We start from the raw sequence: 25,805 nt of genomic DNA, 5'->3' as shown, positions 1-25,805 counted from the left end.
TTGAGTAGCACTTTAGCTCTTATCCATACTTCATGCTACTACAGTGTTTACTCACTAAGAATATCTTACTTTTTTTTTTCAATATAACTGTTACTTGATTTTTGTTCAGAGACCTCATAATGCCATTTATTATCATTATTATGCCTTTAGTATGGGTAAACGTTGTTAAATTTAACCTGTTGGCTTCTGATTTAACACTGACCTTATAGGAGACCCCATTTACCAATTAAAAATGGTCTTGAGTGGGGGCTTAGTCGTTAAGCATCTCCTTCAGCTTGGCTCATGATCCCAAGGTCCTGGGATCAAGCCCTGCATTGGGCTACCTACTCAGCAGGAAGCCTGCTTCTCCCCCTTCCACTCCCCCTATTTGTGTTCCCTCTGTCACCATGTCTCTCTGTCAAATAAATAAAAGTGTCTCGGTTTCACCAAGTAGCCTTCATGAGTGAGTACTGAGTTATAGAGATACTCAAGCATTGACCACGTGGTCACTGAGACAAATTGCAAAACCAGAAGTTCACTCTTGCTACGTATGTCCATTTTTCTTCTTCTTCTTCTTTTTTTTTTTTTTTAAAGATTTTATTTATTTATTTGACAGAGAGAAATCACAAGTAGATGGAGAGGCAGGCAGAGAGAGAGAGAGAGAGGGAAGCAGGCTCCCTGCTGAGCAGAGAGCCCGATGCGGGACTCGATCCCAGGACCCTGAGATCATGACCTGAGCCGAAGGCAGCGGCCTAACCCACTGAGCCACCCAGGCGCCCCTCTTCTTCTTTTTTTTTTTTGTGTGTGTGTGATGTGTTGAGCTTGTTCATACCTTGTAGAGAAAGATTTTGTTATTGATGGTACCCATTGTAGAGGTAAAACTTTTTAGGACTTCTTTCTTTGGTTGTACATTCCATTATTGCTTATTTGGGAACCATACACGTTTTGAGGTAGACTTTGTAGATTTTTCTCTAAATAACAAAATAGTTATTTGTTTTGAAGAATGAACCAAAAGTTCTCTTAGTAGAAAGCCATGGGTTTTTGAGTAGCTTGGATTTATGTAGACCTGTATTTAGGGTGGAGAGCTATTGTATTCTAGGTCACTCATTTTGGAGCCATGATCAGGAGAGGTTCTATATCAGTCACTTTTGGGGACCTTTTGGAGTAAAATCTCTTCCACCCTAGATCTACTGATCAAGAATCTGTGGGATCTATGTATTTTAAAGCTCACCAGGTGATTCTGGTATCATCCAGGTTTGGGAACCACTGCTTAGGTAGAATCTGCTCCCAAATCCATAGATGTCCCTATTGCATGTTCTATAAATTCTATATTGTGTGTGTGTAATCTGTTCCTTTTTATGACATATTTATTTATTCAAAATAATAGACTTGCCATAGAGGTGTCTGGGTGGCTCAGTGTGTTAAACCTCTGCCTTCAGCTCAGGTCATGATCCCAGGGTCCTGGGATCGAGCCCGCATCAGGCTCTGCTCAGCAGGGAGCCTGCTTCCCTTTCTCTCTCTCTGCCTGCCTCTCTGCCTACTTGTGATCTCTGTCTGTCAAATAAATAAATAAAATCTTAAAAAAAAATAGACTTGCCATAGATCCTCAGCCTTCCTCATATTCTCAGCAGTGAAAGACTGTAGGACTACTCCAAAGACAGTGTAACTCTGAGGTGCTTTTAGGGCTTAGAGCAAAGCAGAGATATGGTAGTTCCTGACATTGTCACCCTTGGGAGCACAAAAAGAAGTGAGGCATTAAGTTGCTGTATGCCTGTAAAAGTGTCAAAAGCAGAGAGGGTAGCATGTGGTTGGGAACCAGCTTTCACTTGGTACTATGGCACTAGTGTGTTGACTTCCAGATAAACTTTGTCTTCGGTTTCATTTGTAAATGTTCAACAAGCGAAATAAACAGGATACTTTTACTGAGGAATCAAAACATAGCTTCTGAAGCCAGGTCACCCTAATAAACCTGAGATGGTTTAGTATGGTTCCATTCAGTTATGTTGAATTTATTTGCAGAGAATTTGTCTGATTCCATACATATTTAAATTTTTCCCCCACCTACTGTCTCCTCTTTTAGCATGTTCCTCTCTACTGTAGTTTACCTATCAAGGTCCATCTCATCCTTTAAGATCCAGCCTTAGCGTTTTCTTTCCTTGAAGCCCTCTTTTACTCACTTAAGCCATCCTTTGTGCCAGGGTAGTGGGAAGTATGTTAATCCCTGTTACAGCGCTCATCACACTCCAGTGGGCCCTTAAACAATGTGGAGTTAGGGAATCCAGTGCCCCCGACACTCCATCTCCAACTTGAAAATACGGGTATTACTTTTAACTCCCAAAAAACTTAACTACTAATAGCTGTTGACCAGAAGCCTCACTAACGATCTAAACAGTTGATTAACATGTTTTATATGTTACATGTATTATATACTGTGTTCTTACAATCATGGGAACTTGGGATCACTATTTCTTGGGAAGGGTGTATAGATAGTCTTCTGATATGCTTCAGGAAATAAGTTGGGGTTTTTTAGCAATCAGTTGTCCGTTGTAAAGGACAGCAGTATATTAAAAAGTTGTGGTAGTTTTATTTGTAGACTACTAAGAAATCATCCTTTTCTACTATCTTATTCTTCATACCCATCTATTATTCTTAGAATATGTGTATTTTTTAATAACTGAGCTCCACAAAGGACTAAATTCTGTATTGATAAGTATAAAAGGTTATTTTGGTTGATTTCCTTTGGGAAATATCTGACATACTGGCTGTACAGCCATAATCTGGGTGATAAATTACTAAACCTTATTGTCAACATCAGCATAGTCACCTTTTTTTTTTTTTTTCCTTAAGATTTTATTTATTTGGGGTGCCTGGGTGGCTCATTGGGTTAAAGCTTCTGCCTTCAGCTCAGGTCATGATCTCAGAGTCCTGGGATCAAGCCCCACATTGGGCTCTCTGCACAAGCAGGGATCCTGCTTCCTCCTCTCTCTCTCTGCCTGCCTCTCTGCCTACTTGTGATCTCTGTCCGTCAAATAAATAAATAAAAATCTTTAAAAAAAATGATTTCTCTGCTCTCTGAGCAGAGAGCCTGATGCGGGGCTTGATCCCAGGACCCTGGGATTACGACCTGAGCCCAAGGCAGAGGCTTTAACCCACTGAGCCAACCAGGCGCCCCTATTTTTTTTTCAGATTTTTAAATTTAGGGGCACCTGGGTGGCTAAGTTGGTTAAGCGACTGCCTTCAGCTCAGGTCATGATCCCAGAGTCCCGGGATCGAGTCCCACATCGGGCTCCAGCTCCACGGGGAGTCTGACCTTCTACCCTCTCATGCTCTCTCTCTCTCTCTCTCATGCTCTCTCTCTCTCAAATAAATAAACAAAATCTTTAAAAAAAAAAAAAAGGTTTTTTTATTTGACAGACAGATCACAAGTAGGCAGAGAGGCAGGCAGAGAGAGAGAGAGGAGGAGGCAGGCTCCCTGCTGAGCAGAGAGCCGGATGTGAGGCTCGATCCCAGGACTCTGGGATCATGACCGGAGCCGAAGGCAGAGGCTTCTTAACCACTGAGCCACCCAGGCGCCCCAAGGCGCCCCTATTTTTAAAATATTTTTCATCTAGAACATATTTATTGAGCAGTGCATGGTACAAGTGATTTTATTATTAGTTTTTAAACATTTATTTTAAGGGGCACTTGGGTGGCTCAGTGGTTAAAGCTGCCTTCGGCTCAGGTCATGATCCCCGGGTCCTGGGATCACGCCCTGCATCGGGCTCTCTGCTCAGCAGAGAGCCGGCTTCCTCCTCTATCTCTGCTTGTCTCTCTGCCTACTGTGATCTCAGTCTGTCAAATAAATAAAATCTTTTTTTTTTTTAAGTTTATTTTTAAAAAAATTATTTTAAGTAGTGCAAGCTCTGCATTGCATTATGGGGCTTGAACTCATGACCCTGAGATCAACAGTCGCATGCTCTACTGACTGAGCTAGCCAGCCTTTATTTTTATGTGGTGGGATTTTTTTAATGTAACCTATAATTATGTTGTTAGGACATATTTATTTTTCTTTATTTAAGAAATGACACACACACCCACACTCAGCACAGAAAAGAAATGACACAAACAACAATAAAGGAAATAAATTCATATAGTTAAACTTCCACTTAGCATACAATATTTTGATTTTCCATAAATTCCTTCCTGCTCTTGTCATGGGCAGAAAACATCTATATGTGTTTCGTGTGACAGTAAAATCAATATTGAGTGTCTGCTGTTTACATAACATTGTTCTGTGTTTATTGATATAGAGGATACAGAAGTAAAAGGCATAGTTCCTCCCCTCAACAAGCTAATAGACTATGTGGGGAAAAGACATAATCATAGAACAGTATACCACAATGAAAACCAGACAAACATGAAGTCAGTTTGCACTTAAGAAGATGTGGTTTAGGGGGGTGCCTGGATGGCTCAGTGGGTTAAGCCTCTGCCTTCGGCTCAGGTCATGATCCTGGGGTCCTGGGATTGAGCCCCGCATTGGGCTCTCTGCTCAGCGGGGAGCCTGCTTCCCTTTCTCTCTCTCTCTGCCTGCCTCTCTGCCTACTTGTGATCTCTCTATCAAATAAATAAATAAAAATCTTTTAAAAAAAAAAAAAGAAGAAGAAGAAGATGTGGTTTAGGGATGCCTGGGTGGCTCAGTTGATTAAGCATCTGCTTTGGCTCATGTCATGATCCCAGGGTCCTGGGATCAAGTCCCACATCAGGCTCCTTGCTCAGCGGGGAGCTTGCTTCCCCCTCTGCCTTCCATTCTCCTGCTTGTGCACTGTCTCTCTCTCTCTCTCTCTCTCTCTCTCTGACAGGTAAATAAATAAAATCTTTAATAAACATTTTGGGGGGGAAGATGTGATTAGGGGATCACTTGAGCTGGGAGGGGAACAAGACAATAGGCACTTGTTTAGAAGATGCCCAGAAGATGAAGTTGGGTGGGTGGAAACGATGGGAATGAACTGTACAGAGTTCTGAGAGTGAAGCTAAAGAGTTTGGAGTTGAAGGGTGCCTGGCTGGCTCAGTCCAGACAGCATGTGACTCTTGATGTCAGGATCATGAGTTTGAGCCCGCATTGGGCATGGAGATTACTTTAGAAAAAAAGGAAAAAGAAAGAGTGTGGAGTTGATTAAATAAGCCTCAACCACCATGCGTTTTTGCACCTCATTTCAGAAAGAAGGTTTTATCAGGCAGCAATATGCTGGACAGATGAGTAAAGAGGGAACAATCTGGGATGCTGTTGTTCCTTTTTGGCTCTTTCCTAGAATTGGTTAGTTACCAGGTTCTGTCCTCTGGATGCTACCTTCATCATATAGAAATTCAGTAGTTTATCAGAGAAGACAGTTTAGTGGGGAACATTTATGTAAGGTTTGTGATTAGAATTCTAGGACACTGGGGCACCTCGGTGGCTCGGGTCACAATCCCAGGATCCTGGGACCAAGCCCCTCATTGGGCTCCCTGCTTGGTGGGGAGTCTGCTTCTCCTCCTCCCTTTCCCCTCCTCCCTCCCCTTCCCCCACTTATGTGCCCACATACTCTCTTTCTCTCTCAAATAAAATCTTTAAAAAAAAAAAAAAAAAGGATTCTAGAAAACAGAAAGGTTATATATTTGTTTGGTTAACATGTATTCCTTACCCTCTGGGGTGGAGGATCCAGAGGAGCACAGTGTAATGATACAGAGGAGCATTGGAGCCAGGCTTTGTGTGTGCATTGTTCTGTTGAGTGTTTATGACAGCCTGTGAAATGGATACCATTATTGTCCCTGTTTTGTACAAAAGGAAACAGAAGCACAGAGGGTAGCATATCTCACTCCGTGTCACACTGCTAGATTGGTAGAGGAACCAGAATTGGGGTGCAGGTTTTTGGCTGGGGGACCTAAGCTTTCAATGACTATCCATTCTGCTTCTCCTGTCCCTTTGCTCCTTTTTCCAATATGGAATGAGCATTTACCTCATATTAGGCATTATATTGAAATGTGATTTTTTGGGGGCACCTGGGTGACTCAGTGGATTAAGCCTCTGCCTTCGGCTCAGGTCATGATCTTGGGGTCCTGGGATTGAACCCCTCATCAGACTCTCTGCTCAGCGGGGCGCCTGCTTCCCTCTCTCTCCGTCTGTCTCACTGCCTACTTGTGATCTCTGTCTCTCTGTCAAATAAATAAATAAAATCTTTAAAAAAAAAAAAAAGAAATGTGATTTGTCAGTGTCTACATAATATTATACTTTGTGGATGTATCATTTTCCAGGTTTTAACTATTTACCTGTGGTTGTACTTCTAAGTTGTTTATAATTAGTCAGGCTTAGTTAAAAGAGTTTGTGACTCTTGATCTCTCGGGGTCATGAATTTGAGCCCCGCATTGGGTATAGAGATTAAATAAATAAATAAACTTAAAATAATATCTTTATAATCTTAATGTTCATCTCTCATTATTTCTGGGCATGAAGTGAAGCGGAGTTACTGGGCCACCAATTTGAATATTTTGAAAATTCTTGATTCATATCACCAGTTACCTTGCTAATTTCATGGCACCATGACCAACATTAGGGACTCTCCTTTAAAACAGCCATAGCGGGCCCCTGGGTGGCTCAGTGGGTTAAAGCCTCTGCTTCCAGCTCGGGTCATGATTCCAGAGTCCTGGGATCAAGCCCCACATCGGGCTCTCTGCTCAGCAGGAAGCCTGCTTCCCCCTCTCTCTGCCTGCCTCTCTGCCTACTTGTGATCTCTCTGTGTCAAATAAATAATAAAATCTTTTAAATAAATAAATAAAACAGCCTTAGCAGTTTAATAGACATAACATGCTGTCATGTTACATTAATTGGCTTTTTTGTTTGATTTAGTGTTAAAGAGGTTCTTTTTCCTTCCTTTCTTTTTTTTTTTTTTTTTGGTCATTTATTTGTGTCCTTTGCTCAGCTTTTTTTTTTTTATCCCTTTTGGTGTTCATCTTTTTCTCATAAATTTTACAGTCGTTTGATAAGGATGTTAATCCTTTGTCACATATGCTACAAATACTTATTTTCTTTATTGACTGTTTTCTTTTTAATTTTGTTCAATGTTTTTGTCATAAGAATTTTTTAGGGTTGGGGAGGAACACTGGATGGCTCAGTCAGTTAAGCATCTGCCTTCAGCTGAGGTCATAATCCCAGGGTCCTGGGGTTGAGTCCTGTGTTGGTCTCCCTGCTCAACCAGGAGCCTGCTTCTCCCTCTGTCTTCTGTGTTCCCTGCTTGTGTGTGTTCTCTCTTTCTGACAAATAAATAAAAATCTTTAAAAAAAAAAAATTTTTTTTGCGGGGAAGCCTGGGTAGATCATTCATTGGGCATCTGCCTTCAGCTCAGATCATAATCCCGGGTTCCTAGGGATCAAGCACCACATCAGGCTCTCTGCTCAGCAGGAAGCCTGCTTCTCACTCTCCTATTCCCCCTGCTTGTGTTTCCTCTTTTGCTGTGTGTCTCTCTCTGTCAAATAAATAAAATCTTTATGGTCAAAATTTCAGTAATTTACTCTGGTTTCTCCCTGTTATTTCTGTGTCTTAGCACAAAGCCTTCCTCATTCTGAGATCAGAAGGCTCTTCACCTATATCTTTTTTCAAGGTGGGTTCTTTTTGTTGTTGTGTTGTTTTTAATGTGTGTGTGTGTGTCAGTATTTTCCAAGTAGCTTAATAGTTTTTTGGCACTTTTTATGGAGTAATCCTCTGCTACCAACTAATTTTTAAAAGGACAGCTTTTTATGTTCTAGGGGTTGTTTCTGGATTGTCTCTTCTGTTCAGATAGGCTATTTGTGATAGTGCCAGTTACACTACATTAATTATTGTGGCTTTATAACATGTTAATATTTGGAAATAGAAGGTTGCTTTCATTTTTTGGAAATTTTATTGCTCTTATCATCATCTTGTTTATTTTTCAGACATTTTGAGAATTACCTTACGTAAAGGAGAAAGAATGAGGAGTTTTCTGTCTCCAGCCTTTTTTTTTTTTTTTTTTTTTTTGAGAGAGAGAGAACACGTGCGCCCGCACAAGCCAGGGAGGAGGAGAGACAGAGAGAAGCAGACACCCTGCTAAGCAGGGAGCGCGACATGGGACTTGATCCCAAGGTCCTGGAATCATGACCTGTGGGAAAGGCAGTGCCTAACCAACTGAGCCACTCACGTGCCCCATGTTTGGCCTTTCTGATCATGGATAAACATAGTAGCGTCCCTGTTTAGTGAGGTCTTTTATGGTCTTGGGAGAGTTTTTGTAGTCTTGAAATAGGTCTTCACATTTTTTTTTTTTTAAGATTATTTATTTATTTATTTGATAGATTACAAATAGGCAGAGAGGCAGGCAGGGAGAGAAGAGGAAGCAGGCTGCCTGCTGAGCAGAGAGCCCAATGCGGGGCTCAATCCCAGAACACTGAGATCATGACCTGAGCTGAAGGCATAGGCTTTGAGCCACCCAGGTGCCCCGGTCTTCACATTTTTAGTTGAGATTATTTTTATTTTGATAGGTTTCTTTTTTTTTATGGGAATTTTATTTTTTTAAGATTTTACTTATTTATTTGACAGCGAGATAGAGAACACAAACAAGCAGAGTAGCAGGGAGAGGGGGAGGCAGGCAAGCAGGGAGCTTGATGTGGGGCTCGATCCTAGGACTCTGGGATCATGACCTGAGCCACCCAGGTGCCCCTTGCTTCTCAGTTTCAGTTCAGGGTCGTGAGATTGAGTTTTGCATCAGGCTTTGCACTGGGCATAGAGCCTGCTTGGGATTCTGTCTCTGCCCAGGTCCACCTTCTTCCTCTCTGTCTCAAAAAAAAAGAAAGAAAATCGGAACCCTAGAAAATACAAATTAGAATAGAAGGCTATTATTATATAGCTTGAGAGGGGGAAATAAAAGTGATCAGGGTGTGGCCAACTAAAAAAAATGGTAACTCAGATCCTGCTACTCAGGTCTTAACAATGAAAGAAAATTCCTTAGTTAAAGAAAACCTTTTTCAAGCATGTAACTCAAAAATTTCTCCCACATATCCTTTAGTGTAAGCCAAGGGCATAAGGCCAAAACAAAACTTGGTGAAAGCAGCTCTGTAGGGGATAAGACCATGTGACACAAATATACCCAGCTTTTTTTCCTGATGGTCTGGCATAATTCTGGGATAAAGCCTAGACTAGAATGCTGAATTCCACAGAGAGGTCAAGTCAGATCAGGACAGAGAAAGTCTCCTTTGGATTTACTAGTTAAGGGCCATTGTACCCCTTAGAGCAATTCAGTAGAGAATTTGGGGAACAGAAACCAGACTGAAGGCATAGAAAAGAAATAAAGGAATGGAAACAGCTAGTGTGAGATTAACCATGGAAGGAATACAGAAATGGCAGATGCTAAATTATTGAATGGATTAAAGAAGATTTAAGATGTGAAAGATTTGAGCAACACAAAGCTGGCAGAGAAAAGACTGAGATGGGGCTCCTGGGTGGTTCAGTGGGTTGAGCCTCTGCCTTCGGCTTAGGTCATGATCTCAGGGTTCTGGGATCGGGCCACATCAGGCTATCTGCTCGGCAGGGAGCCTGCTTCCCCCTTTCTCACTCTGCCTTCCTCGTGATTCTCTGTCAAATAAATAAATATTTAAAAAAGAAAGGAAAAGAGAAAACTGAGACAATAGGGAGAGGTCTGATCCAGTAGGTTCCCAAGGTTGCAGGCCAGGCCAGTTGGAAAGAGCATGGCCAAACCATAAGGGCCCCTGTTATAGGCCAGGCTTTTGCATCCTCCCACTCGACCAGTAGTCAGCAAGGGCAGATAAGTGTTCAGGTGCCAGTTTTCCTCTCTGCTGGCCCCAACATTTGCAAGTGCCAAGATCGCACTTTCACAATCTGAGGGAACCTTCTTTGGCCCTATTGTAGAAGTCGATCGAATGATTTTTCAAGATTTTGTTCATTTGAGAGGGAGTGAGAGCTTGAGCAGGGGTCAGGGAGAGGGAGGAACAGAGGGAGAGGAAGAACCAGACTCCCCACTGAGCATGGAGTCCTACTGGGACATCCTAGGACCATGAGATCATGACCTGAGCCAAAGGCAGACACTTAAACACTTAACCTGAGTCACCCAGGCACTCCCAGAAATTACCATTTAAAATAAATTAATTAAAACAAATGTTTGTAAGCTTCCCTTTGTCACCAGGATGACAGAAATATGCAAAAGATCTGTTGTGGTTTTTTTTTTTTTTTAAGATTTTATTTATTTATTTGACAGAGAGAGCACAAGCAGGCAGAGGCAGAGAAAGAAGCAGGCTCCCCGCTGAGAAAGTAGCCCAGTGTGGGACTCGATCCCAGGACCCCGGCATCATGACCTGAGCCGAAGGCAGATGCTTAACCAACTGAGCCACCCAGGTGTCCTGAAAAGAGCTGTTCTTCAGGAGACCAACCCACTTTCTAAGCACTTCGGTCAGTCATGGATTAGGGACTATAGTCCAGTCTCCTTATTCCTTTTCCAGTGCCATTGAATTGAATGTGATAGCCAGACATCCATATGGAGAGATCTCCTATAGAGAGTGAAATTAAGGAAATACAGATATGGATTTGAAAGATCTCTGGAGATAGCTGAACTAAAAAGGCTGGCACCTGGAGTGGCAATAGAGAAAGGAATAGAGCCTTGATGTGTTGGAAGGGGCAGGTGGAGCAGCTCTCAGAGGCAAAGAAGAGACCTAGGAAGGACAGAGGGAGTAAAGAGGCTAATGAAGTAGGAATACAAGTTTCATGCTGTCAATTGCCAGAGAAACTGAGATGGAGGGTGAGGGGAAGGCCTTTGGGTTAGCTGTTATGGTTCCCGGTATATGGTGCTTATGGACCAAAGAGAGGGACCACTGAGGCTAAAGAGTGAGTGGAGTCCTTTTCAGTATGGATATGTTCTAAAGGCAGGCAAAGCCTTATACAAGGGTGTGCAAACTAAGTATATGATGTCATCTCATCTATATAAAAATACATATCCATAAGGGGGAAAAGAAAACAAAAGGGCTAGGTGATTATCTCTAGGTATAGGAATTGTGTATAACTTTTTTTTTAAGATTTTCTTTATCTGACAGAGATCACACATAGGCGGGGGGGTGAGGAGGGTTGGTAAGGTGAAGCAGGCTCCCTGCTAAGCAGCAAGCCTGACATAGGGCTCAGTCCCAGGACCCTGAGATGATCATGACCTGAGCCAAAGGCAGAGGCTTAACCCACTGAGCCACCCAGGTACCCCAATAACTTTTTTTTAAGATTATTTTATTTTATTTTATTTTATTTTTATTTATTTACTTGACAGAGATCACAAGTAGGCAGAGAAACAGAAAGAGAGAGGAGGAAGCAGGCTCCCCACTGAGCAGAGAGCCTGGTGGGGGGCTCAATCCCAGGATCCTGGGATCATGACCTGAGCTGAAGGCAGAGGCTTTAACCCACTGAGCCACCCAGGCGCCCCTAAAGATTTTATTTTTAAAATAATCTGTACACCCAATATGGCGTTTGAACCCACAATCCCGAAATCAAGACCCCCCCCCCCGACAGAACCAGCCAGGTGCCCCATGAATAACTTTAAAATATATTTTATGTGCTTCACTTTTCTGATTTCTCTAAAAAGTGAAGTACATAAAATATATATATATTATATTTATATTTTAGATTATACTTCTATAATTAAAAAATACTGTGTTCTGAAGGAATGTGGAAACCCCTTTTTAGTAGTGTTGGTCCACAAAAATGTTTGAAAAATGTAGAAAACATGGCTGACTAAAGGGGAGAGGAGGGGGAGTGTAAGAGTATTTTTTTTTAATTCAGTTTAACATATAGTATATTACTTTTTTCAGAGATAATTTAGTGATTCATCACTTGCATATAACACCCAGAGCTCATTACATCAAGTGCCCTCTTCAGTGCCCATCACCCAATTACCCCATCCCCTCCAGCTACCCTCAGTTTGTTTCCTGTAGTTAAGAGTCTCTTTGTTAGTGTATTCTGTGCATGTTGTGTGGCTAAGTGAAACTGAGTGGAAACAGCTGATTTTGTAGAGGAAGAGAAGAAATGGATCATAACTGGAAGGGGTGGGAGGGCTGGCAGAGCACAGTCCTCAGGGAGTGGGAGGAGAGACCTGGTCCAGGCTATTAGGTTAGTTATTGATTCAGAGAAGGGACTCCATTCTCTTGGGGAAAGTTAGGTAAACAGATCCACTGCTTGAGGGGATGCTTTGAGTTTTCTAAGCAGTGTATGGGAGAGGCCTGTGCCTTGCTACTTTGTATCTGACTTTTCTCTGTAAAAACTGAACCTGCTGCTTATCAAGACCCTGAGTAGAGGCTGATGTTCAGGAACCCTGTGCCGTGTGTTTTTTCAGTGAGAGAATACTCTGTCTGCTCAGCTCCCTGGCAACACAGTTGATTTGTTTGTACTCCTTGTACCATTTCTTTTCTACCTGGTTTATAATTCCAGTGATTTCTTTTAGGTTAGACTTGATTATTATAGCAAGTTATTATAGCAGGTTATTTATAAGTTATTTATATTTACAAGTTCAAGCCAGAGGGGAGATGGGTTTTTTTACAACCCGACAGAGCTCAGAGATTAAATGTTTTTCCTTCACCAGTTTTATAATAGAAGATATCTAAATAGCGTGGGATTATGTAGTGATTGTCTGGCAGGGTCAGTATTAGCATTTCTGGCTTATGAATTTTTTGTTCTCTGCTTGGTATTTTTCCCAAGAATGTCACCAAGATAGATGGGCTTTTTCTCTGCTCCCTAATTCTAGCATTTGGAATTACCCATTCTTGTTGGAGTACTAATTTGGGGACCTTCCTGGCCTGAAAATTCTCTTTTTAAAAAATCTGTGAAGAGCAGTGGTATAAAGTAGTACTTCTTAAACTTTAATGTAGGAAATCACTTGGAGATCTGTTAAATTGCAAGTTCTGATTCTGTGGGTCAAGAGGAGAGCCTGAAGGGGCACCTACCTGGCTCAGTTGGAAGAGTGTATGACTCTTGATCTCAGAGTTGTAAGTTTGAGCTCCAGAGTTGTAAGTTTGGTGTAGCGATTACTTAAATAAATAAAAAACTTAAAAAAAATTGTTTAAGGGGTGCCTGGGTGGCTCAGTGGGTTAAAGCCTCTGTCTTCGGCTCAGGTCATGGTCCCAGGGTCCTGGGATCAAGCCCCACATCGAGCTCTCTGCTCGGCGGGGAGCCTGCTTTCTCCTCTCTCTCTGCCTGCCTCTCTGCCTACTTGTGATCTCTGTCTGTCAAATAAGTAAATAAAATCTTTTAAAAAAAAAAAAGAATTAAGAAAAAAGAATAGAGGGGTGCCTGGGTGGCTCAGTAGGTTGAGCCTCTGACTTCGGCTCAGGTCGTGATCTCAGGGTCCTGGAATCGAGCCCCGCTTTGGGCTCTCTGCTCGGCAGGGAGCCTGCTTCCCCATTCCTCTCTGCCTGCCTCTCTGCCTACTTGTAATCTCTGTCAAATATGTAAATAAAATCTTTAAAAAAAAGAAAAAAGAATAGAGCCTGAAGTTTTGTGGGGTCTTTTGTTTTTTTGGGTTTTTTTTCGATTTTATTTATTTATTTGACAGACAGAGATCACAAGTAGGCAGAGAGACAGGCAGAGAGAGGGGGGGAAGCAGGTTCCCCGCCAAGCAGACAGCCCAACTCGGGGCTCGATCCCAGGACACTGGGATCATGACCTGAGCTGAAGGCAGAGGCTTTAACTCACTGAGCCACCCAGGTGCCCACGTTTTGTGCTTCTGATAAGCTCCATGGTTATGCCATTGCTGCTGGTCCTTGGACCATGCTTTGAGTAACAAAGATATATAGCAGTGCTGTCCAACACAGTAATAGCACCAACCCCATGGGACTGTTGAGAATTTACAGTGTGACTAGTTCACATTGGTTATGTTGAGTTCTCCATACCTACCTGCTTTACCTTAAACCATAGTACCTGTTCTGTCCCTTAAGTTAGGTAGTAACTCCTTAGAGGTGCCTGGCTGGCTAATTCAGAAGAGTATGTGACTCTTGATCTCAGGGTTGTGAGTTCGAGTTCCACGTTGGGTATAGAGATTACTTAATTAAATAAATTTCTAAAAATATGTAAATATGGGGTGCCTGGGTGGCTTAGCCATTAAGCAGCTGCCTTTGACTCAGGTCATGTTCCCAGTATCCTGGGATCGAGTCTCACGTCGATCTTAGTGGGAAGCCTGCTTCTCCCTCTCCCATTCCTCCTGCTTATGATCCCTCTCTGTCAAATAAAGTCTTTTAAAAATATATTATAGGGACGCCTGGGTGGCTCAGTTGGTTAAGCAGCTGCCTTCGGCTCAGGTCATGATCCCAGCGTCCTGGGATCGAGTCCCACATCGGGCTCCTTGCTCCGCAGGGAGCCTGCTTCTCCCTCTGACTCTGCCTGCCACTCTGTCTGCCTGTGCTCGCTCTCACTCTCTCTCTTACAAATAAATAAATAAAATTTTAAAAAAAATATATATATATATATATTATAAAAAAAATACGGGGGCGCCTGGGTGGCTCAGTGGGTTAAGCCTCTGCCTTCGGCTCAGGTCATGATCTCAGGGTCTTGGGATCGAGTCCCGCATCGGGCTCTCTGCTCAGCAGGGAACCTGCTCCCCTCTCTCTCTCTCTCTCTGCCTGCCTCTCTTTCTACTGTGATCTCTCTCTGTCAAATAAATAAATAAAATCTTAAAAATATATATATAAATAAGTAAAACAGATAGCAACTCCTTGAATGCAGGACCAGGCCTCACCTGTCCCTCTGTGGTCTTTATACTGCCTTGTAGGTGGTTCTAACTGCCTGTGTGGGTACAGTGTTAAGGTGTCCCAACAGAGAATAGAGAAATGTGTCTCTAATGGAAGTACCAAAATCTTCACTTAAGACTAGGGCAAGAATACAAAACACTTTAATTTTGAATTAACCTTGTATATACTTCAATTATTTTGTGAATTAGATGATTGTTCAGGTCCATTTTACTCTTAAGTGTCTGGGTACTTTGGTACTCACAAGATTTAAGAGCCAGAAACTATGAATTGGCTCATTTTTCTTTTCCTGGTTTATTTTTTGTTTTTTTTTTTTTTATCTTCAGTTAGCAGTATCTACCAACCTAGTCATAGTGCTGTTAAGCAAAAATATCTTGTTGTACATGGTCCCTATCCTCAAGGAATTCATGGTCTCACAGAGGAGAGATACATGAATGTCAAATTGATGGTATGACACAGGAGGTAGTGTTGTGTGGTAGCCACAGTCAGGATCATTGGAGTCTGGATCCAAGAAAACGGTGAGAAAACACTATGATAGGATATTTTCTAAGGTAGAATTTAGCTAAAAATAGCAAAGCCCTCTGCCAGTGTTTTTATTAATAGATACAGGAAATGTAAAGGATTTGAACTAGTTCTGTTAATAATTCTTTAATATCATCAAATACCCAGAACTGGGGGGGAAAAAATCCAGAGATGAATCTAATTGTCTCATGTCCTATTTTTTTAAATAATTTGTTGGTTTGTATCAGGATCCAGAAAGGTCCATATGTTGTGGTTGATTGCTGTATTTCTTTTTTTTTTTTTTTTAACATTTTATTTATTAGAGAGTACGCACACAGCAGGGGGATTAGCAGTCAGAGGGAGAGGGACAAGCAGGCTCCCCACTGAGCAAGGATCCTGATACGGGGCTCAATCCCTGGACCCATGACTGAAACTGAAGGAAGACGCTTAACTGACTGAGCCACCCAGGCGTCTGCTGTATTTCTTTATAAAGATTTATTTATTTATTTATTTATTTATTTAAAAGATTTTATTTATTTATTTGATAGAGAGAAATCACAAGTAGATGGAGAGGCAGACAGAGAGAGGGGGGGGAAGCAGGCTCGCTGCTGAGCAGAGAGCCCGATGCAGGACTCGACCCCAGGACCCTGAGATCATGACTTGAGCCAAAGGCAGCGGCTTAACCCACTGAGCCACCCAGGTGCCCCAAAGATTTATTTATTTGAGAGAAAGTGCACACACACTTGTGAGCAAAGGGAGGGTCAGAGGGAAAGTCTCAAGCAGACTCCCTGCTGGGTGCAGAGCCCTATGCCTAGCTTGATTCCAGGGTCCTGAGATCATGACCTGAGCTGAAACCAAGAGTTGAACTGACTGGGTTGCCTGGGTGGCTCAGTCGTTAAGCAGCTGCCTTAGGCTCAGGTTGTGATCCCAGGGTCCTGGGATCGAGCTCCACATCGGGCTCCTTGCTTCATGGGAAGCCTGTTCTCCCTCTCCCACTCCCCATACTTGTATTCCCTCTCTTGCTGTGTCTCTCTCTTGTTAAATAAATAAATAAAATCTTTAAAAAAACGAGAGTTGAACTGACTGAGCCTCCCAGGTGCCCCAATATTGTATTATTATTATTTTAAGATTTTATTTATTTATTTGCAGAGTGAGGGCACAAGCAGGGGAAGCAATAGAAGGAGAGGGAGAAGCAGGGAGCCCAGCACAGGGCCGATCCCAGTACCCCAGGATCATGACAGAAGCCCAAGGCAGCCACCCAACCATCCGAGCCACCAAGGAGCCCCCGAGTACAGTAATTCTTAGATCTCTTTTTGTCTGTCAGCGTTTCTCAACCTCAGTACTATTGACATTTATGGACCAATAATAATTCTTTGTTATGGAGGACTGAACCTGTGCATAGCAGAGTACTTAGTGACATCTCTGGCCTCTACGCACTAGATGCTAGTGGCCCACCCACCCTAGTAGTGACAACCAAAAATGTCACAGGCCTTGCCAAATGCCCCCTGGAGGCATTCATCCAGGTTGAGAACCATTGATGTGTACATTCTCCCTCTATCCTTCTCGTTTTTGTCTTGGTGATTTATTTGCAGAAGAAACTGGGTAATCAATCCTGCAGAGTTTCCTTCAGTCACAATTACACTGATTTCATCCCAGTAATATAATTTAACATACTCTCTCACCAGGGCGTCTGGGTGGCTCAGTTGGTTAAGTGTCTGACTTTGACTGAAGTCACGATCTCCGGGTTCCTGGGATCAAGCCCCTCATCAGGTTCCTTGCTTAGCAGGGAGTCTGCTTCTTCCCCTGCCCCTCCCCCCTGCTTGTAAGCACACACATTCTCTCAAATAAATAATCTTTAAAAAAGAAACAAATTCTGCCACCAATTTCCTGTTAATTGGTGGTTGGATTTAGAGACTTGATTATTTTCAGATTTTTTGTTTTGTTTAATAAGACTGCTTCATAATGGTAGTTTGTTTTTCCATCAGGAGGTTCATAATACCTGTTGTCTTTTTTGAATATTAACAACCATTGATTTCCTAATTCATTTTTCAAGGGTTCTTTTGTTTTAAAATGTATATATTTTCACTTAGACAAGCTTTATTTTAAATAACAATCTGTGGAATGAATGAAAGAATAAATAACAATCTGTGTTCTCCCTTAATAAAGGAAGGGGAAATGGAAGGTGAGGCGGTTGAAGCCATTGTTGAAGAGTCTGAAACTTTCATTAAAGGAAAGGAAAGAAAGACTTACCAGAGACGCCGGGAAGGGGGCCAGGAAGAGGACACTTGCCACCTGCCCCAGAACCAGACTGATGGGGGTGAGGTGGTCCAGGATGTCAATAGCAGTGTACAGATGGTGATGATGGAACAGCTGGATCCCACCCTTCTTCAGATGAAGACTGAAGTAATGGAGGGTACAGTCGCTCCGGAAGCAGAGGCTGCTGTGGACGATACCCAGATCATAACCTTGCAGGTTGTAAATATGGAGGAACAGCCCATAAACATAGGAGAGCTTCAGCTTGTCCAAGTACCCGTTCCTGTGACTGTACCTGTTGCCACCACTTCAGTAGAAGAACTTCAGGGGGCTTATGAGAATGAAGTGTCTAAAGAGGGCCTTGCAGAAAGCGAACCTATGATATGTCACACCTTACCTTTGCCTGAAGGGTTTCAAGTGGTGAAAGTAGGGGCCAATGGAGAGGTGGAGACACTAGAGCAAGGAGAACTTCCACCTCAAGAAGATCCTAGTTGGCAAAAAGACCCAGATTATCAGCCACCAGCCAAAAAAACAAAGAAAACCAAAAAGAGCAAACTGCGTTACACAGAGGAGGGCAAAGATGTGGATGTGTCTGTCTACGATTTTGAGGAAGAGCAGCAGGAGGGTCTGCTATCGGAGGTTAATGCAGAGAAAGTGGTTGGTAACATGAAGCCTCCAAAACCAACAAAAATTAAAAAGAAAGGTAAAATGAGTTTATCCATTGTATTCTCATAGTCATTTTGGGATAAAGCAAATAAGGGTGTATGTAAATTATTTTTTAGTAAATGGAATTTTCTTTCCTCTTTTTTTTTTTTTTTAATAAAGATCATAAGCTGGGTACCAGTCCTTTTAGCCAGAATAACAGTTTTTCCACATTCAGTACATTTTAAGTCCTGAAGACAAATCTATTAGTGGCATGAAATAGTAACAATACAATATGACTTAAGTTGGATTTAGTTTAAAAAGACTAATGAAATTTATTTGTAGAAATTTAACATTAGGAGTAAACTTAACACTTTGAAACCTTGCAAGAAGTAAGTGTTTTGTTTTTCATATAGGTGTAAAGAAGACATTCCAGTGTGAGCTTTGCAGTTATACATGTCCACGGCGTTCAAATTTGGATCGTCACATGAAAAGTCACACTGATGAGAGACCACACAAGTGCCATCTCTGTGGCAGGGCATTCAGAACAGTCACCCTCCTGAGGAATCACCTTAACACACACACAGGTGCTGGATATGAATGTTGGGGGCTACAGCATAGCAAAGGCTAAAACTTGGGTTTTGAGTATCATCCAGGCTGGTTCAGGTGGGAAGTTAAGAATGATTTTTGTTCTTTCTTATGCTGTAATCCTGATTTATTATAAGCAGATGAATTTATAGACAAATGTAAAGAAAATTTAGTGGAAAATAATCCAAACTGTTAAAGGGTGGTGATCCAGAAAAAAATTATCTATGGCATTAACTAATTAAACTAATCTATGGCATTAACCTGTAATATTTCCTAAAGGACATCACCATTATGTTGTTAAGGTTTTAACGTCAGTGACAAAACATGACCCCCAAAATTCCCAGGCAACAGTTGCCAGGCATTATAAGGATGAACATTAGAAATAGCAACACAACTCTACTATTGTAAAAACCATGGTTTCTGGTTGTTTCACTTCAACAAAGGTAAGTAATTCATAACCTCAGAAAGGAAAGTTGAAGGTGTTACTCTAGTAGTTCAGACACCTACTTATTTGTGCTCCATACATACTTTAATATTCTTTTTTTTTTTAAGGTTTTATTTATTTATTTGACAGAGCACACAAGCAGGGGAAGCGTGGCAGGCAGAGAGAGGGGAAAGGGAGAAGTGGTCTCCCAGCTGTGCAGGGAGCCCGATGTGGGGCTTGATCCCAGGACCTTGGAATCATGACTTGAGCCGAAGGCAGATGCTTAATGGACTGAGCCACCCAGGTGCCCCTGTGCTTTAATTTTCTATATTAGCATCATGTTGGCTATGGTCAGATCCCAGGAGTCACTAAAGTGGAGGGACTGCTGGAGCTCTCTTTAGGTTCTCTTCTGGATTCTTTGCTCTTTGAGTATTGGCATTTGCTACTAGTGTTAATAGAAACTTATCTCACACAGTCTTGATGCAGAGTAGCTCTCCTCTCTCCACATTCTCCACTTAACACAGCTCTTGTTTTTGATTTGATGGGCTGGTAGTCTACTGAGCATGACCAAGTTAAGTTTGGCCTGTAAGCAATGGGTGCATTAGTATATTCTTTGCTAATACGATCTGGTCCCTTTTCATTATTTCTCTGCTTTCTAGTCAAGACACTTGATAAAATACTTCATTTGGTAGTTGGAAGACACTATGAAAGGGCATGTAACTAGGTAAAAGCGTTTGGCCACATAATAGTACTTCCTAAAATGGGAGTGCTTGATGCGGCCACAGTGTGTCATGGTCTAGTCCTCAGGTTTGAAAATAAGAATGTGGTCCGTTTAGTCGCTCAGAGCTCTTTCGGCAGAACTTATTCATACTAATCGAACTCTAAAGGGTCAGATGCAATCAGAAAATCAATTTCTGGACCCCTTGGTGGCTCAGTTGGTTAAGCGACTGCCTTTGGCTCAGGTCATGATCCTGGAGTCCCAGGATTGAGTCCCACATCAGGCTCCCTGCTTGGCAGGGAGTCTTCTCCCTCTAACCCTCGCCCTTCTCATGCTCTCTTTCCCTCTCTCATGCTCATGCGCTCTCTCTCTCTCACTCGCTCGCTCTCTCTTTTCTTTTTTTTTTTTTTTTTTTTTTTTTTTAAAGAAAATCCGTTTCTTATGAGGAATACACCTTTTCATTTTCTGAATGCAGTTGTATTGCATGTTAGGGGACATCCTTGACTATATCAGTAAGATGTCATGATTGAAGGGTGACTTGGTAAGCTTGGACCCTGAGCAGAGGGACACAAGCAATCATGTGGTGCAACCCAATGAAAATCTCTGTTGTACAGCAGTGTCTGCTGCTTTCCCAATTGCCATGCTTATATCTACCAGTAGCAGGCTTCTTTCTGTCCCCTAGATAGTACTAGGTAAGTAAACATTAGAAATTCTTGTTGGTTTTCAGTACAGTTTATCCTAACAGAAATGGACCCTGCTTTCCTTCTCGTTAATTGTTGTTTTATTTAACTCTCTGTACTGCCAAACTCTTTTTTAAAGACAAGAACTCTGTCTTTCACTCCTACATCCCCAGTGATAATAAAAAAGCAAACTGAGCAAATGAACATTCCTTGAAATTTCTTAGTTACTATCATACTTTAGTCATACTTCCCACTTGAGGGGTCTCTCAATCTCAGAATGCTTTCCACAGATGGCTGGTCCCATTCATTACATTGTGACTTTCTAATTCTGTTCTCAGAGGTAGCCTTCCTTTGATTTTGGTGTTCGGAGTTACTTTGTTGTCATCCCTTACCTGCAGTGCACAATTAAAGCTGGTCCATGGTTTTTGAGTAATTGTGTATGAAAACAGCACTGTGTTCTGCTGTCAGCTTATCTCCTTATTGTCGTCATTACCTGCGCCTATTTCCAATGATCTGTTTAGAATGTAAAGTGACTAGGGACTCCTGGGTGGCTCAGTTGGTTAAGCAGCTTCTTTCGGCTAAGGTCATGATCTCAGCGTCCTGGGATCGAGTCCCACATCGGGCTCCTTGCTCGGCAGGGAGCCTGCTTCTCCCTCTGCCTCTGCCTGCCATTCTGTCTGCCTGTGCTCGCTCTCTCCCCCCTCTCTCTCTGATAAATAAATAAAATCTTTAAAAAAAAAAAAAAAGAATGTAAAGTGACTAGAGAAGATCCACTAATGTAATCAGTCACTTATACTGTGGGGCTGCTGTGTGAGGAAGACCTACTAAAAACAGTAAGATTCCTTCAGTAAAAGGGGAAAGGAAAAAAAGTATATTATTTGTTTGTAAAAATGTTTAAATATTCTATGAATTGACATTCAGATCACAGAATATTAGAAATGGAGGTTTGAAAGAGATCTGTTAAGGGGTACCTGGCTGGCTCAGTCAGTAGAGCATGCAGCTCTTGATCTCAGGGTTATAAGTTGAAGCCCCACATTAGGTGTAGAGATTATTTTTTTGAAAACGGTAATCTTGGGGCACCTGGGTGGCTCAGTGGGTTAAGCCTTTGTCTTCGGCTTAGGTAGTGATCTCGGGGTCCTGGGATCAAGCCCCCAGTCGGGCTCTCTTCTCAGCCAGGAGCCTGCTTCCCCCATTCTCTCTGCCTGCCACTCTGCCTACTTGTGATCTCTCTCTCTCTGTGTCAAATAAATAGAATCTTTAAAAATAATAATAAAAACGGTAATCTTGGGTGCCTGGGTGGCTCAGTGGATTAAAGCCTCTGCCTTCAGCTCAGGTCATGATCCCAGGGTGCTGGGATCAAGCCTTGCATCTGGCTCCCCTGCTTCCTCCTTCCTCCCTCTCTCTCTCTCTGCATGCCTCTCTGCCTACTTGTGATCTCAGTCTGTCAAATAAATAAACAAAATCTTTAAAAATAAAATAAAAACGGTAATTTTGGGGGGCACCCGGGTTGCTCAGTTGATTAAGTGTCCAACTCTTGATTTCAGCCCAGGTCATGATCTCAGAGATGTGGGATCAAGCCTGAAGAGTTGAGCTCTGCGCTCAGTGGGGGAGTCTGCCTGTCCCTCTCCGCCTGCTCTTTCCCTGCTTGCACTCCTCCCCCTCCCATAAATAAATAAAATCTTTTTTGAAAAAAGGGTGATCACATAAAAGGCAGTACTACTTTGTAAAGCCTGTGATAAATTTCTGGAATTATCAAAATAAATTTATATAGAAAACAAGTTATTACATTTGGGTTTTGGTTTTTTGGTGGGTTTTTTTGGTTTTTCTTTGGAAAAAATAGTATCAGAATTTGGACAGCCTAATGTCCCTATATGTACGGTCATAATACAGTAGGATTTGATGTGCAAAAGCATCTTGGGTCAAATAACTTTTTAAAAATATTTTTAACATTTAGTTCTTTTTCTTTTCTTTTCTTTTTTTTTTTTAAGATTTATGTATTTTTTTGACAGATCACAGGTAAGCAGAGAGAGAGGGAAGCAGGCTCCTCACCAAGCAGGGAGCTTAGTGTGGGGCTCAGTCCCAGGACACTGAGATCATGACCTGAGCGAAAGGCAGATGCTTAACTATCTGAGCCACCCAGGCACCCCAACATTTAGTTCTTTGTCTGAAATTTATTTTCACCTATGCTGAACTATGTTTATTTCCCAGTCTGCTATATCTTCTATTACATTCCTACTGCAATATATTACTGAATCTCTTTAAGTCAAATAACTCTTAATTCTGTGATCTCTACTTGACAAAACATTGAGGTTTAAGATACTGGTTTTTTTAGTATTTATTTATTTATTTATTTATTTATTTGAGGGAGAGTGTGCACATCAGCAGGGGTCTGGGTAGGGGCAGAAGTAGAAAATCTTGGGGCACCAGGGTGGCTCAGTGTGTTAAAGCCTCTGCCTTCAGCTCAGGTCATGATCCCAGGGTACTGGGATCAAGCACCGCATCGAGCCGTCTGCTCAGCAGGGAGCCTGCTTCCTCCTCTCTCTCTGCCTGCTTCTCTGCCTACTTGTGATCTCTGTCTGTCAAATAAATAAATATTTAAAAAAAAAAAAGAAGAAGAAGAAGTAGAAAATCTCAAGCAGACTCCCTAGTAAGCATGGAACCCTATGTAGGGCTCCATCTCACGACCCTGAGATCATGACTAGAGCCAATATCAAGAGTCAGATGCTCGGGGTGTCTGGGTGGCTCAGTGGGTTAAAGCCTCTGCCTTCAGCTCAGGGTACTGGGATCAAGCACTGCATCGAGCCCTCTGCTCAGCAGGGAGCCTGCTTCCTCCTCTCTCTCTGCCTGCCTTTCTGCCTACTTGTGATCTCTGTCAAATAAATAAAATCTTAATTTTAAAAAAAAATGTGTATTTAAAAAAAAAGAGATGCTCAACCTGCCTAGCCACCCAGGTGTCCCAAGGTGCTCTATATTTTTTTAATCAAGAGTTTAAATCAGGTACGTGGGTGGCTCAGTTTGTTAAGCATGTGCCTTGGGCTCAGGTTATGATCCCAGGGTCCTAGGATTGAGCCCTGACTGCCCCCCCCCTCCGCCCGCTGTCCAGTACCCTGCTCAGCAGGGGAGTCGGCTTCCCTCTCTCCCTCTGTCCCTTTCCCTGCTTGTGCACACGTTCACATGTTTTCTCTCTCTCTCTCTCTCTCTCACTCTCTTTCTCAAACAAATAAAACCTTGTTAAAAAACAAAAAGAGAGGGTGCCTGGGTGGCTCAGTGGGTTAAGCCGCTGCCTTCCGCTCAGGTCATGATCTCAGGGTCCTGGGATCAAGTCCCGCATCTCTGCTCAGCAGGGAGCCTGCTTCCCTCTCTCTGTCTTCCTCTCTGTCTGCTTGTGATCTTTCTCTGTCAAATAAATAAATAAAGTCTTAAAAAAAAAAAAAATTTGAAACAGACTTTTGGTCCAGAGTGATCAGAATTCATAAACTAGGGATAAAAATGATTTTGGTTTTTGGCCAGCAAATGAACTCACAAGTATAGGTAATATGCTCCATGAAGGACAGGTTTTTCAATATCACTACAGTGGTCTCTGGCCAACTGAGTGGAGTTTAATAGTAATTCTTGCCATGAGTATTTAAAAAAAGCAGTGGGCGGGGGGGCAGATTTTTTTATTCAATTGACTTGTTGCTTTGGAGTTACTCTCAGGCTAGTGCAAGTTTATTGAGATGACCAGGGTTCAGCCTCATGCTGCAGTTCCATCAGACATTGAACTGTCATTAACGGTGCCCTTGATCTTTTCTTCCTATTATAATCCCCTTTTCTCTAGGTACTCGTCCTCACAAGTGCCCAGACTGTGACATGGCCTTTGTGACTAGTGGAGAATTGGTGCGGCATCGTCGTTATAAACACACCCATGAGAAGCCATTTAAGTGTTCCATGTGCGATTACGCCAGTGTAGAAGTGAGTGTTGAGCAACTTGTTGGTTCTTCTCTTAAGACCATGATTCCAGTATTAGGATAAAAACTACCCATACTGACTTAAGATGACATAGAAAATCTTATGAAATTATTAACTTTCCCACTCCCCTTCCCTGCCACCCAAAATACTAAAACTGTAATGAATGTGAAAGATGTACCCATTTTAAAAAACACTTGTACCACATGTTATCATAGGTAAGGTGTATGAAACATTAAAGAAACAAATAACTGTACCCAGCGCATTTAAAAATGGAAAATTTGGGGGCACCTGTTTGGCTCAGTCGGTTAGGTGTCCAGCCCTTGATCTCAGCTCAGGTTCTCAATCTCATAGTTGTAAGTTGAGGCCTGGCATTGGAGCCTACTTTGGGGGGGGGGGGGGGGAGGAAAAGAAAATGTTACCTCCTTTACTAAATGAGGCTATATCGTTATCAAAACTGGGTAAGAATGCTACCAAAAAGGAAAGGGTATCTTATTCTCACAGAAAACTAAAACTAAATCAAATTATTCACCAAATTTAATAATATATTTAAAAAATAAATGATTACTAAATAGAAGATATCTAAAATACAAGGAGAGTTGAACATCAGAACATTATTGGTGTGTGCTACATTGAGAGGTTAAAGAGAAACCATGTGATCTTTCCTACAGATTACTGAAAAACTATAAAATTTAGTGTTCGTTACTGTTTAAAGTCCTAGCAATTTAAGAGTAGAAGAAAATGTCTTTACTCTAAACCAGAAACCCGCAGTCAATCCTTTCCAGTTAACTTAAGCATTGGGAGTATGCCCATTAAAATTTGGAACAAGACCGGGTGCCTGGCTGGCTCATTCAGAAGAGCATCCAACTCTTGACCTCAGGGTTGTGAGCCCCACATTAGGTATAAGATTACTTAAAAATAAGTAAATAATCAAAATTTGCAACAAGACATTTGTTCTTACCTTTATTGCTTCAACATTGTCATTGTATTGGAAATCCCAGCTAAATAAGAAATGAATTATACATGGTAAAACAAAACTAACGTATTGCAGATATACTTGCTTATCCCAAAAAATCCAAGAGTATCAGCTGAAAAAAAAAAGATTTAGAGCAGTAAGAGTTCATTTGGGTGGCCAGATACAAGACAAATACACAGAAGCCAGTAACTTACCTTTATGATACATAGCAGGAAACTGGCTCACGTTCTAATAGCAATAAAATTATTTAGGGATAAAATATATCTGATGCCTGTGTATCTGGAAGGAAAGTGATCTGTAGATAAGCATGGATTATTTCAGCTCTTACAGAGAATTTCAGATCTATACAAAAGC

At 41.9% G+C, this 25,805-nt stretch overlaps 1 protein-coding gene across 3 annotated transcripts in view; it reads left to right on the top strand.

The window, feature by feature from the left end:
• Positions 1-25,805, top strand: part of CTCF (CCCTC-binding factor) — a 54,564-nt gene that overhangs the window by 14,595 nt on the left and 14,164 nt on the right. For all 3 annotated transcript variants that reach the window (XM_059150695.1, XM_059150694.1, XM_059150696.1), the window contains 3 exons: positions 17,392-18,181; positions 18,537-18,707; positions 24,348-24,481. In XM_059150695.1, coding sequence (XP_059006678.1) covers positions 17,401-18,181; positions 18,537-18,707; positions 24,348-24,481 — 1,086 coding nt within the window. In that variant the 5' untranslated portion in view covers positions 17,392-17,400. The remainder of the gene's footprint in view (positions 1-17,391; positions 18,182-18,536; positions 18,708-24,347; positions 24,482-25,805) is intronic.

This window comes from Mustela lutreola, chromosome 16 (assembly GCF_030435805.1).
Source record: "Mustela lutreola isolate mMusLut2 chromosome 16, mMusLut2.pri, whole genome shotgun sequence".
Taxonomy (NCBI): Eukaryota; Metazoa; Chordata; class Mammalia; order Carnivora; family Mustelidae; genus Mustela; species Mustela lutreola.
This window is presented reverse-complemented; position numbering and strand designations above follow the sequence as displayed.